This window comes from Phyllostomus hastatus, unplaced genomic scaffold (assembly GCF_019186645.2).
Source record: "Phyllostomus hastatus isolate PE091 unplaced genomic scaffold, TTU_PhHast_1.1 phas_scaffold_1066, whole genome shotgun sequence".
Lineage (NCBI taxonomy): Eukaryota > Metazoa > Chordata > Mammalia > Chiroptera > Phyllostomidae > Phyllostomus > Phyllostomus hastatus.
This window is the reverse complement of record NW_025334004.1, coordinates 6,421,580-6,435,724: the sequence shown is the minus strand read 5'-3', so window position 1 is coordinate 6,435,724 and position 14,145 is coordinate 6,421,580. Positions and strand designations below refer to the sequence as shown.

The following is a 14,145-nucleotide window of genomic DNA, read 5'->3' as shown; positions in this document are numbered from 1 at the left end:
ATTTAAAAAATTAAACTCTGGCCAATCGAGTGATCAGCTGAAGAGTTGTCCCATAAAACAGTCACAGGGCTGACACCCCCCCCCCCCCCACCGCTGGGGCATGTACAAGAGTCAACCACTCAATGTTCCTCCCTCTCTCCCCCCCAAATCAAACTATCCTTAGGTGAGGATTAAAAACACTTTCAACTCGGGTATCCTGGCTCAGCTAGCCAGTGCTATATGCAATGGATGTTCTATGTGAAATCAAGAGTTTCCTTTTGGTCTTTCACTTTGTACAAAGAAAACACAGGTGCATACATTTTACAGTGTCGATCTTATTTATTGTTCTCTGTGGAATGCTATGTTTAATGGCACAGTATGTTGTCGAAGCTGCTGAAATGTGACACATGTCCGTGTCTAAATGCTGCAGAACAGTGTGACTGATGATCTTAAACAGAAGTGTTATGTTACAGCTGAGGTTTGATGGTTTTAAACCAATGCCTGTGTGTATGGCCAGCCACAAACTCTGGGGATGTTCATTATCTGTACATGTATATACAAATATATCCCATACATATATATGCACACAGGCATGTATTAATTTATGTGCGAAATTTATAAAATTATATACATAGACATACATGCACATCTATACACACACACCCACCCTGACCCTTGAGCTCACTTTTCCAACACTAGTTAATCAGCTCAGGCCCAGTTATTATTGCTGCCTAGTATAGTAACTACATGATTTCAGTACCAGTACCTAGCACCTTTTTGGATGCAGGATAGGTGTATGTCTGTGCATACAGAAATGTATATTTATGTATGTTTGTACACATAAAGGAATTACTTCTCCCTTTTATGCTTCAATCATGCATTACTTCAATAAACAGTCTTATCACCATAGATTTTGGAATTCTAAACAGTGTAAAATCTACTTCTGGAAAACTGTATATGTTTATAGTTACAAAAAATATATATATATATATGATTGAAACCTATTGCGTACATATGTTCTTTGAATCTGGCTATATCCTAGCCATTACATAAATTAAAAAAAACAAACAAACACCCTTTTAATAGGATGTTATTATGGTAGCCTTAAATAGACCATTACCTGTGTTTAGAATAGTTGATATATTTTAAAAGTTGACAAAATGATGTTAAAGGTTTGAAAAACACTATGCATCTGCATTAAATATATAAAGGTTTCCACCAAGGGCATGGTTTAATTCATTGTCTAAGATTTTTCATGTTCCAAGGGTGACCAATTATCATAGTCATTATTCTTAAAATTATGGCTCATTAAGGCCTTTTATACAAAAAAGCCCTATTTTAATCATATATAAAAACGAGTTCCATTTAAAAGAAAAAATGTACGTGAGCACTCAAGTACTCGAGGACAGCATCCTGTACAAAGTGACTGTAAAGACAGGAGGCTCGTTCCCAGTAAGAACACCTCGTGGTAGCACGTGTAAACCTGGTCTGGCTCCTCTGCTCCGCAGCTACTCAGCATGTAAAATTTAAACCACTTCACATTAACATTTAAATTTAATACAGTGCAAATATTTGAGAATAACTTGTTCCCCCCAGTGAAACAAGAACCAGCGTTATGCTGAATATTCTTCAGATCTATTTACACATTGAGCTAAAAGTTCACCATATAAACTTTGAAATTTGCTGAATATCAGCAGAAATGTAACCGAACTAGCAGCAATTGCATTAACAATATTTGATAGTTACTTGAGAGATTGCATAAAATTTTCCAGGCTGTACTCTGAATCATACTGTTCTTGATCCCAAAGATCACTGAGGTTTTCAAGAATTGATTTTATACTTGCTTTTCCAGAAGTAGAGGTGTCAGCTTTTTCTGCTTTCCCATCCTTAAGAAAAATGGGCAGAAAGAGAAAATGAAGGATTATTAACTTAAAAAATTAGATTTTCCTTTAAAATATCATACTTGTTTCTAACATTGCACTTCAAGTGATGGGTAAGTTCATCTCATAAGACAGCTTATTCTGTTTTCCCACAGGCCTAATACTTTTATCATTTTAACCTTTTTATTTGGGAAGAATTTCATGATTACAGAATATAAGAGCATTACAAAGAACTCATTGTTCACTGCGTCATGTCGGCTTTGTCCCTCTCTCCCATATATGCTCTGTGTGTGTGTGTGTGTGTGTGTGTGTGTGTGTGTGTGTGTGTGAGAGAGAGAGAGAGAGAGAGAGAGAGAGAGAGCTAGACATATAAGTTAAATAATAAACTCTTTATCCAAACCATTCAAGAGTAAGTTGTAGTTGTTATGATCCTTTATCCCTAGATAGAAATAAGCCTGTATTCCTCAGAACAAGAACATTCTCTTATATAACCAAAGATAACATTAAAATTCAGTACAAACTGATACACTAAAATGATCTAATATGTGGTTCATATTCAAATTTTCCCATTTGTCCCAATGGGATCCTTTTTAGCAATAGTTCTTAGTTCCCTGGAACATCCCTCCCTGAGACCAGGTCTCCTTGCTAAAGGTCACATGCAAGAATATTCTTTCAAACAAAATAGAAGCTATCTGAAGGCAGCAATCCATGCTTCTTTGAGCCTTCTCTTTTCTAGGTTATACTCGCATAGGTCTTGTTTTTTCAACCTTGCCTTATATGACAAGATTGAAGGACCAACCTCCATTCTGGCCATCTCTCAGGACTTACATAATATTCTAGAAGTGGCTGAGCACACACAGTACAGTGGACCTACTTTCTCTCAGACTTGGACATTACATTTCTGTTATTACAGCTAGTTTAATTACATTATCTAAGATCAGTTCTCACCATAATTTATACTGGGTGTGCAGCTGCCTTTCTCAACCTAATGTAGGACTTTAAATCCAACCCCATTTGTTTTACATGATAAGGCTGACCAATACTTCCAGTGCATCCTTTGATTATGAATTACACAATGAAAATAATGGCTACTATGTACTGAGAATCTATACTAGATACACTTTCTAAGTGTTTACATATATTACTTTAATTTCATAACTGTGCAGTGGTATAGGTACTGTTATTCTCCCAAGGGTGTCGATGCTAGAAGTTGTTAACTTTCCTAAGGTAACCGAAGGCAGGGCAAAAAACACAAACCCAGGTTTAGCTGACTTCAGCTGATGTCCTTCAGCAGGAAAGGACTGAAGAAAGAAATCTTGGGGCAAGACACAGGAGACATTAATCAAAGTCAAAACTTTCAACATCCCCTAGTATCCTGGAGAGTGTTATCTGGATGTCAAAAATTCCCTCAAAAAGTTGCCTAAGTTGATACCAAAGTGAATGACTTTTGCTACTCCTTTCAATACTTTCACCAAGCAGTCTCAGGAAGTCAGTGAACGCATTAGGGAGCAAACTGTGTTAAATTCTTTACCTTATCAAGTGTAAACAGATCGAGCAGTTGATCTGTCCCCATACTCTGCAAACTAGAATTCTCTTGGCTGATAACTGTATTTGCTATGTTCATCTTGAATTTCTGCAGGCCCATTATTTTCTCTTCCAACGTTCCTCTCGTTATCAACCGGTACACGTTAACCACACGTTTCTGAATTAAGAAAACAAGTTAAGCAACTGTAGCACAAATTACTTGATAAGGTTTGAGGTTCAACAAAAGAGGTGGCTTGCATGCTTAACTATCATTTAATTATGATTGGGTTCTCTTTTTTGGCCCCATGAGCTTAAAATGTTTGCGGAGAATCACAGAATTTTAGGAATAGAGAGCGTTCCACTTTTCTTAGCCCAAGCCACTTCACTTAATGCATGAGGAAGTGATGCCACAGAATTAAGTGACTTATCTAAGGTCAAACATTTGTTAACATCAGAGTAGGAACTTAAACTGATTCTTGTCTTTTTGAGAAGTTTTCCCAGCTTGTAGGTTAACAACTGTGAATGGTGACTTTACCTGCCCAATGCGATGGGCCCGGTCCATGGCTTGTAGGTCACGCATGGGATTCCAGTCGTGCTCCACAAATACCACCGTGTCAGCGCCTGTTAAGTTAAGCCCCAGGCCACCAACGTGAGTTGTAAGTAAGAGAACATCTATGGACGGATCGTTGTTAAACCTAAAAGTATAGATATTTAAAAATAAAATTAGTACATTTCTTTCTATAGTACCTACGTTACAGAAATTGGACTATTTAATAAAAATTAAAGAACACAAATGAAAATACTTCTTTACACATCCATTACATAGAAATTTCTATGACCACCTAAGGTGAAACTATATTCTATTATTGGGTTGGCCAAAAAAGTTGGTTTGGTTTTTTTCTGTAAGATGGCTATAATAGTGCTTCGCTGTCTTCAAGTTCATTCGAAACAATTTTGTTAGATTGTATTGTGACAGCTGTCATATCAGCATGCATTAAAAAAAACTTACCAAAATTGGTGATTTTTGGTAGCCACCTTAATATTAAAGATGAAAGAAAATACACATTTTCAACATATTATGCTTTATTATTTCAAGAAAGGTAAAAATTCAAGTGAAACGCAAAAAAGGATTTGTGCAGTGTATGGAGAAGGTGCTGTGACTGATCAAATGTGTCAAAAGTGGTTTGTGAAGTTTTGTGCTGGAGATTTCTCACTGGACAATGGTCCGTGGTTGGACAGACCAGTCATAGTTGAGAGCAATCAAATCGAGACATTGTGAACAACTGATGTTCTACCATGTGGAAGATAGCTGACATAAAATATCCAAATCAATGCTGGAGCATTGCAATGCTGGTGCAATCCAAACTTGCTGGTGGAAATGAAAAATGTGTATTTTATCTTATGGAAAAACTAAATGGAGTTTTTGGCCAACCCAAAAATATATAAGGTGGGGCAAAAGTAGGTTCACATTTGTTTGTATGGAAAAAAATACAACAATAAACTGTTTCACATACCAACAATTGTAAACCTACTTCTGCCCCATCCTGCAAACAACATCTTTAGAGAAAGAATGTATATCCAAAACATGTCAGAAATTTTACAAATAAATTCAACGGGGTTATATTTTAGAATATCAGATAGAGGCTAAGTTCCAAAAATGTAATTAAACACTAATTATAATTAAGACAAAACTCAACTATGAACCTTTAATATATGGAGGCAGAAGTGGACAATGGGGGAAAAGGCTGGATCAATTGGGATAACTTGCTGAGGGTAGCTGCTATTGCACTAGTCCTAGAAGGTATTCACAAAGGACATTAGTAACCTCTAGGAAAAAGAAAAACTAATGTTAATTCCAAGCTACCTTTTACTACATCTCATGATGAGACAAGCAATGGGCTTTGTACTTTATATGCATTATGTCACTTAATTGTTAAAACAGTTCTATGAGGACATTATCATTGACCTTATTTTAGAAAGACTCAGACTCTGCAGATGATAAACAGGACACTGCCTAAAAAGCAGAGATAGGAGCCAAACCTAAGTCTGCCTCCAAAGTTCGTTCACGCATCTCTAACTGTATTGTGCCTAACAATTTCTTCAGGGTGTTTATTAAAAATGCTTACTCTTGAAGTTAGCAGGTCTGGGAGAGAACCTAAAAATCTGCATGTAGAAACCTGCCATTTCTAAAGCAGAGGGTGCAGGCTACACTTAGAAAACACTGTACTCACTGATTTTGCTTCCTAGCTGGGCCAGCTGCCAACTTGTTCTGAGCAGAAACAGAGATCAGGATACAGATCTCAGCTAAGCCACTTACTTGCTTCCTCCCACCCCCACTCCCCCCAAAAGAGTGAGGTGAAATGTAGTTATTTCTATTTATTGTTGTCTTAAATTTCTTTTATACCTTTCAAAGTGCTATCCTAATACAGTCACACATTTTTGTTTAACTAAACAAACTATTCAACTATATTTCTGAAGATCTGTATTCCCCCCCCCCAATATGTTTTGTAGTTCTATGTAAGTCATAATACATTGACTACAGCCTTGATTTACAATAGTTTTTTAGAAGCCACTTACCGTGAAACAATGGAATGCCTCTGACCAGGAGGTATGCTTCCGTCTAATCTCAAGTAAGTGACAGAGGGTAAGTGAGGTTTGAGAAGATCATATTCTACTATGTCAAGCATGCTTTTCAGCTGACAGAAGATGAGGATCCTGTGCTGGGCCACAACAGACTCTGTGCCACTCTCTGAAGTGCTGCCATTTCCCAAACCACAGTCCAACAGCAACTTGAAAAAAGAATCAATTCTTACACAGGTGTTCAATACAAGTAGGTAACCAATAGTTTTTCAAGCTATACCTCATATAAAATGGTTTTTAGATTATTTATTATTATTATCTATTAGGCACTGTAAGTATATAACTATACAACTATATACTTACTTATATTTCTATACTTACATGCTTACAGTGCCTATTCAGTACTCAAAATAACACTCAAAATTTGGTCTGACTGATATACAGTGAAACTATGATGACCTCATTACATTGCATTAATCCTACCAAGATCATATTAGCTTTATTAACCAGCAACTAATTCATACAGCAAGTGTGTAGTGAACTTTCCATCACAGCAAACTCAACTTTACCCTATATAAAGTGTTTGCCAAGTCTGACATAATTTATTATATATTTACCTAAGTGTTTTCTTTTAAAATTGACTCTGCTTATCACCTTTAAATGTCACCTACAGTTTCAGTTCATTCCACTCTACCAAAATTTTTAAATCTTGGCTCTGGCAATATTAGGTACTTCTGGCACTACTACCTGCTGAAGAAAAGAAACATATTTCTTTACTTCTGCCAGATTTTTTAAAAGCAAGTAAGATTTCTATTCTACTTCAGAGAACAGATGTATTTTATAAATAAAAGAAAGCAAGTTACTACTCTCCTGAGACAGAGCTTTTACTCTGAGTAGCTGAGAAGAGCCAGGCAAATGGAAAAGAAGGATTCTAGAAAAGCCCTCCCTGAGTATAGCCACAAATAATCTGGGCCTAAATTACAGAGTTCTTAAACTTCTTAATTCCAGACACTCAGGGTGACGAGAGCCACTCTAAAATGAGAGATTACTTTTTTATCTACAGTTATTACTTAAACTAATGTGCAAAAGTACAGGCTAAAAATAAGTTAAAGCCTGCAGTATAATTAAAATGTGGATGAAATTAAATTTTTACTTGAAAATAGATCCACACTGACACATTATAATCAAACTGTTGAAAAACAAAGAATCTTAAAAGCAAAAAAAAGGTGACTTGTTATGTAAAAAAGATCCTCAACAAGATTAACACCTCATTTCTCATCAGAAATCATGGGGGACATTATCAAGAAGGGGAAAGACAATACACAGGAGGGGAGTAAGTATTCAATATTTGCAAATTGTATCTGGTAAGGGCTTAATATCTACAATATAAAAGAATCCCTAAAACTCAACCAAAAGACAAGCAATCCAATCAAAATATGGTCGAAGGTCTTGAACAGGCATTTCCACAAATATACATAAATACCCAATAAGCACATGAAAAGATGCTCAACATCACTGGTCATTAGGGATAGCGAATCAACAATAAGACACCATGTAATAATGCCTACTAGGATGACCATAATAAAAAAAATTATTGCAGAGGATGCAGAGAAATTGTAACCCTGGTACATTGCTGGTGGGAATGTAAATGGTACACACACAATGGAAAATAATTTGTCAGTTCCTGAAAAATGTAAACAGAACTGCTGTAAGGTACAGCCAGCAATTCCACTCCCAGGTCTGTATCTAAAAGAACTGAAAGAGGGACACAAACAAACACTTATAAGCCAATGTTCACTGCAGCATTATTCACAATAGCTAAAAGGCAGAAACAACTCATGACTGGATAAACAAAATGTGGTATATAAATAACAGCAGCAATAATGGAAATTATTCAACCATAAAAATGAAGTGCCAATCCATGCCAACATGAATAAACCTTGAAAACAAGTGAAATAAGCCAGTCACAAAAGGACAAATATGATTCTACTTACATGAAATATTTAGAACACGCAAATTCATACAGACAGAAAGTATATGAGAAGTAATCTGGTGTTGTGGGGGAAAGGAGAATGGGAAGTTATTGCTCAAGGGGTAGAGTTTCTGTTTGGATAGGAAATTTTTTAAATAAATAGTGGTACCAGTTGTACAACACTGTGAATATAAATAATGTCACAGAATTATACACTTAAAGATGGTTAAAAGGGCACATTTATGCTATATATATATTTTATCACAATTTTTTAAAAAGCTATACCAAAAATTTAACAAACCAAATTAAAAAATAAAGTGGTAAATGTATCAGTAATCTATTGGAAAGGCAAATTTACCTAGATTGGGAATGTTTAAGATCTAATACTTAAAAGACCTACTTACTTGTTTCAAAGCTGAGAGTTTAGGGGCGTGTTGAATATCATGAAGAGAAGAATTCTGAACTGCCAGTTTTTCAGTAGTACTCTTGAACTCTGGATGCTGAGGTGTTAAGACTAATGCTGGATGGTTGCACAGTTTACGTAAGTACTGTAATGCCTTTAAAAGAAAAAAGTATATACACAAGTTCCACCTCACATGCCACAAATGTTTGTATCTTTTCCTACTCTGTTCTCTGTCTAAATGCCTTTCTTCCTATTCTCACCACTGCTACCCATTCTTCAAGAACCAATTCAAATATTTTGTCTGTGATGCCTTCACCCACGCTTCTTGTGCAGTTTGTATTTGTTTTTGAGAACATCTGTAACTTGTATAAATTATGTCTGTATCCCCTACTAGACAATGAGCTTCTCATGGCAGAAAGACCTATTTTGGTTCAACAGGTCTCTGGCAGGAGGCTTGGAAGCTAAGTGGTTATTTCAAGTGGTTGTGTTTGAGAATCAGAACCCTACAGGATCTCTTCTTTCTTTTCTCTGAGTCAGCCACACCCTTTCTCTTTTGCTTCTTACTTAGGTTATGATGACTCGTGTCTCACCCTTGGCACAGAGATCTGAATTAGCAAGCTCCACTGAGACTGTTGGGCACTGTAATAGAAACTGTCAGAGATATAAGCCTGTACCACCACCTTTTTTCCCTCTGCTATCTTCAAAAATGCCACAGTATTTAATTTATTGGTGGCAAGGGGATTTGGGAGGTTTTCTATAGTGGAACACTTCAAAGGGGAAAAAAAAGTAAGTTGACATTTTCTATGTCTTCTTCACTTGCTCTGCCCTCAAGCACAAGGCCTCAGGCTTCAGGATTCACTTTTTCAGTGAGTCCATCCCTGTTTCCTCAATTAAAAACCACAACCTGTCCTGAAATCTATACTGTACAACCCTATATTCTGCTTTTTTCTCTTACATAGTAGGTATTTCACTTATTCATTGTTCATATCTACAAGGGAGGGAATCTTTTTTGTGTTTTAATTAATCCCTGAACTTAAAAAAAGTACCACCTTGTAGTAGGTGTTCAATGTAAGATTCTCTATACCAAAACTCTTTTAATGAAATAAACACATGTATCTTGCATGTTTACATTTAATTTTAACATTAAATTATTAATTAGTAATTATGAATATGAAAATAAGCAGTTTTACCTATTTTTAAGAATGTATACACAGTATTGAAAAATTTTAAATACACCCATATTTCAGTGTTCCATGTAAAATTTGCTGCACTGAAGAATACTCGTAAGCAACACTTAAAAAGTGGATTGTAATCTATACCTGGAATACATGGCCTGTAGCTTTAAGCTTTGGTTTTTCAGTTTCTTCAGAAAGTGCAGCTGAAGAAACTGTTTCATCAACATCACACTTAGCGCGGGACTTAGCAAAATCCTCATAGAGCTGAACCTGTAAAATTTCCCCCACAAAAGAAGTATATTTATTTTCAGTTGTCGAAAAAATAATTAGCACGGGCCAATAAGAGCAATAATTTAGATCAACCCTCATTAAGAAAATAAATTGTGACACCTATATTTCACTACTAATTACAGACAGTACATTGCATCCTGGTAAATCCCTTTAAAATTATATTTAGAACACAAGTTTAACATTAAGTTTGGCTGCTAAATATATTAAAATATTAGTCAAATAGTTCTAGACTCAAGTTTTCCACTCTGTTCAGAAGATACCACTAAATACAATACCACTAAAAGAGAACTTGAACCCTTACAAGTAAATGAGAAAATCTCCATTAAGTGAAGTTATGTGATCAAGACACTCTATAGGTACATTTCAAGAGACCAACTTTTTAAATAATACTGCTGCCTAAAAGGGGAACTTACATCAAATTTAAAGTATTACCTTGGGGTCTGGGCTCTGCTTGTACATGCTAAAACAATGCAAAAGGGAAGAAAATCTAGAGTGCTAAAGAACAAAAGTCAACGTATAAAAACCTATGAAAGCTGAGTAAAGCCAATGTCACCTCCCTCCTCAGCTCCCTTCCTCCAGACTACTAAATGTATTTTGTGCTGATGTTTAAACACCATTACCAGTATATCACCACCACATTTTTTCATATAGCACCTTTTCTATATTGTACTTTAAAAAAAGAAATAGAGGCCCAGAGAGGAGGTACATAAGATAAATGATCACAGAATTCTTAGCATCTACATTAGTGTCCTGCCCATTAAACTCAAGTTGTACAAATACTAACAGGTTAACTGTCTATACACTGGAGGGAAAAGAAGGTAGGCTTGTAGGTTATATCTATATATCTTTTATTTATTTGATCAACTCATACTACTGAAATAGATTGATGAATAGTAACCTGGAACATAAAGATTCAAACAGAAAATTGTGGTTATAGGCCACGTCTCAGTAGGGCATGCCTGTAAGGTACAGCTTCCCCCCTTACAAAATACTACATGTGGAAAGGCATACAATAAATTCCTTTGCTAACGGTCTCTGCATATGAAATCAAAACTGTGCAGAAGCCAAAATTTATTTCAAAAATTTATTGGCAATGCAATAATACATTAAAAGGGATGAGGTACCTACTCCCCAAGGTTTGAAACTCAGGCCCAACATGTATTAGCTATATAACCATGAGCAAGTTGCTTAACTTTCTGAGCTTCAGTTTCCTTATTTTTAAAAACGGGGACTGACAATACCTATAATACTGTTGTGAGGATAAGACATTATAGGCAGATTTTTTGGCCCTAATAAACACTTCATCTATTTAACCCTGCAACTTTTTCAATTAACTAGACATATAAGAAAGCAACTATGACACTGAATTTTGTTTTAATGCTACATGCGAAACGCACATATCCAAATGTATTCACATACACAGATTCACTTAAATCTTATCTACATCTGTTTGAAACAGATTTTTCAAGTATAGGGAAGTAGAAGCTAGATTAGGGTGACAAAGCCAAAGGCTATTCCCCTTTATTCAATACTCATGTGGCTTATTCAAAGCATTCTACTAATAAATATATCATCAGATTCCTAACCTGGAGAGGACTAAGATTACAGTAATAGTCTTGAATAATTTTGGGTGGAAGATCCTGCAAAACATCTTCTTTCATTCTTCTCAAAAGAAATGGTAGGACTTGACGGTGCAGTGCATCCATTGCAAGGACACCTGTTAATAACAAGAGAAAATGGCTCAAAAAAGTTAGGAATAAATTATATCCACTTGTACAGAGAATACATCTCTTTTTCATACCTGCTTCTTGTTCTCGACTGGAGCTTCGAGCATCCCTACTTGCTAATATAGGTTTACCATATCGAGCAGCGAACTGGCGTTCAGTCCCCAAAAATCCTGGCATGAGGAAATCAAATAATGACCACAATTCCAAAACGTTGTTCTGAATACAAAGAAGGAACATGTGTTACCCTTTTGTACTAGGATTATTTACTTAACACTTAAAAATGAAATATTAACAAAAGAACATTATAATGACATAGATGAGAGATTATCACATTTTTAGGTATTTGATATGTCTATATTTTAATGTGTAAAATTCAGGTCAGCATCCTTGGAGAAAATACTTTATTTTATGGATAGAAGTTTTCCAGTTACCTCCACCAGATAAGCCTTGGTCCATAGTGTTTAAATCCTACTGGTGGTATAAAGCAGTAAATAAAGAGCCAAACGATGAACGAATGTGTTTCTGGCTCTTTTAATTTTGACAAATTAATGATGAGATTTAAGGAATGTGGCCAACATCACCATTTCTTTAACAAAGGAAAACCCTAAAAGAGTTCGGTTATATGTCAAGCCTACCCAATATTTATGGGTTATGAGGAACAGGCACAAATTCTTTCCAATTCTGCTGAAGTTCTATTGGGTGTGGGGTGCAGAAAAGAGAGACGGGAGGGAGGGAGGGAGGGAGGAGGGAGGAGGAGAGGGACAGAGGGAGAGAAAGAAACATTTTCATTCTGGACACTTTCCCAATGTGTGTGTATCATAAGGTACCATTGCACCCTTTAACCAAGGGGCCCCCAACCCCCAGACCAGAACCCTCATGTGGCCTGTTAGGAACTGGGCCTTAGAGCAGGAGGTAAGCATGGGCAAGTGAGAAAAGCTTCGAGTACCACCTGAGCTCTACCTCCTGTCTCCTCCCCCACACCCTTGTCCGTGGAAAAACTCTCTTCCACCAAACCAGTCCCTAGTGCCAAAAAGGTTGGGGACCACTGCTTTAACCCTTCCAGATGCCCTCCTAAACCTGCTCAGACCCTAGCTCACCATGCTGGACTGCCCTCTCATATGATGGACACCCTTCAATCTCACTTAGGTTTTACCCCCACCTCTGGGCTACCACGGCTCTTTGGTGCAGAAACCCACCTTAGAGCTTTAGACCTGAACTGCTCAGGTGGGTATGAGGGAAAAGACTCCCTTTAAGCAAATAAAAACAAAACAAAACAAAACAAACAAAACACAAAGCACCACCCTCTTATGATGTTTTGTGAAAGCAATAAACTATTTAAAAATACTGTGAAATTTCCATGTAATTTTAAATTGAAACAAAATAAATCTTGATAATTCAAGCTTAAGAGTCTTTTTTTTCTCCTTTTAAAGGTACCTGTCTTGTCCTAACTTCTTGTGATTAAGTGATCTCTTGTAGTTATTAAAATCCGTAGTGTTCACTTAATGGACAAAAGCCTAACACTTATAATAATCAGTCCATCACCAAAAATAATTTTAAAGAAAAGTAACAAATACATAAACAAAAAAATTACTAATTATTTCAGAGTCAGAGAGACTCTTAGAGGTCACTTGGTGTTTATCTTCCCGATTCCTCTGGAAGATAACACTTTTATATATTCAACCATCTCCTTCCTTTTTCAATATGAACTTCGACAATCTCCTCTCTTCAATTGCTTCCTAACCGAGGTATTCATACTTCTTACTATATTAAGATTCACCTCTGAATCAGCACTAGCTTTTCAGCATTAAATCAGATTGCAGTGAATTACTACAAAAGGAGAATGGCCAGTCTGGAATAGAGTTCAACTGATGTTTCCCAGACCTTGGACACAAGACTTCTACTTACATAGCCTAAAACTATATTTTAAATATGACTTTAAAAACCTAGTTTGCTCAGATACTACTACTTACACCAAATGGACCATTAGAAAAGCAAGATAATTACTGGAAATCATTCCTATCAAACTAAAAAGACCTCTCTTATTTAATTTACTTCCAATGCCAAGCCTTCTCTCCATATGGCAAATATTAAAAAAAAGTGAGTAATTACCTGTATTGGTGTTCCAGAAAGAATAATCCTGTAATTAGCAGTCAGTTGTTTTACTGCTTTTGACAATTTTGTTTTTCCATTTTTGATGACATGGCCTTCATCAAGAATACAGTAGTTAAACTTAATATTTCTAAGGGAGAATAAATAAAAAATTTTAGCATCTTTTACTATATGTCAGAAACTATATGAAAAGTCTTTGAGGCAAGAAAATAGTTTCTCCAAATTTGATCCTAAGTTTTTTTCTTAAAAAAAAAAAAAAATTAACTCTTACCTAAAGAAATCTATGTCATTTCTCACAACATCATATGAAGCCACTATCAGATTATGTCTTTTTACTTGATGCTGTAACCTGTATTTAAAAATAAATAAGGTTAGGAAACAGACAAGTTGCAAAGTAATACAATTTCAAAGGGGAAACTACAACTACCATCACATGAGGTGCTTTCAACCTGACTACTAACATTCCCTTCTATTTACATGTATAACCCTACTACCTAAAGGCCAT

The 14,145-nt window shown here is 35.9% G+C and overlaps 1 protein-coding gene across 1 annotated transcript in view; it reads right to left on the bottom strand.

Annotated features, from left to right (window-relative positions):
- Positions 1-312: 312 nt before the first annotated feature.
- The window catches only part of BTAF1 (B-TFIID TATA-box binding protein associated factor 1), a 114,520-nt gene continuing 100,687 nt past the window's right edge, over positions 313-14,145 (bottom strand). The window contains exons 29-38 of the mRNA XM_045854321.1: positions 13,912-13,989; positions 13,641-13,770; positions 11,606-11,747; positions 11,391-11,521; positions 9,658-9,783; positions 8,340-8,492; positions 5,961-6,172; positions 3,919-4,078; positions 3,391-3,561; positions 313-1,865 (exon numbers count right to left, since the gene is read on the bottom strand). Of these exons, the coding sequence (XP_045710277.1) occupies positions 1,722-1,865; positions 3,391-3,561; positions 3,919-4,078; positions 5,961-6,172; positions 8,340-8,492; positions 9,658-9,783; positions 11,391-11,521; positions 11,606-11,747; positions 13,641-13,770; positions 13,912-13,989 (1,447 nt within the window). The 3' untranslated portion in view covers positions 313-1,721. The remainder of the gene's footprint in view (positions 1,866-3,390; positions 3,562-3,918; positions 4,079-5,960; positions 6,173-8,339; positions 8,493-9,657; positions 9,784-11,390; positions 11,522-11,605; positions 11,748-13,640; positions 13,771-13,911; positions 13,990-14,145) is intronic.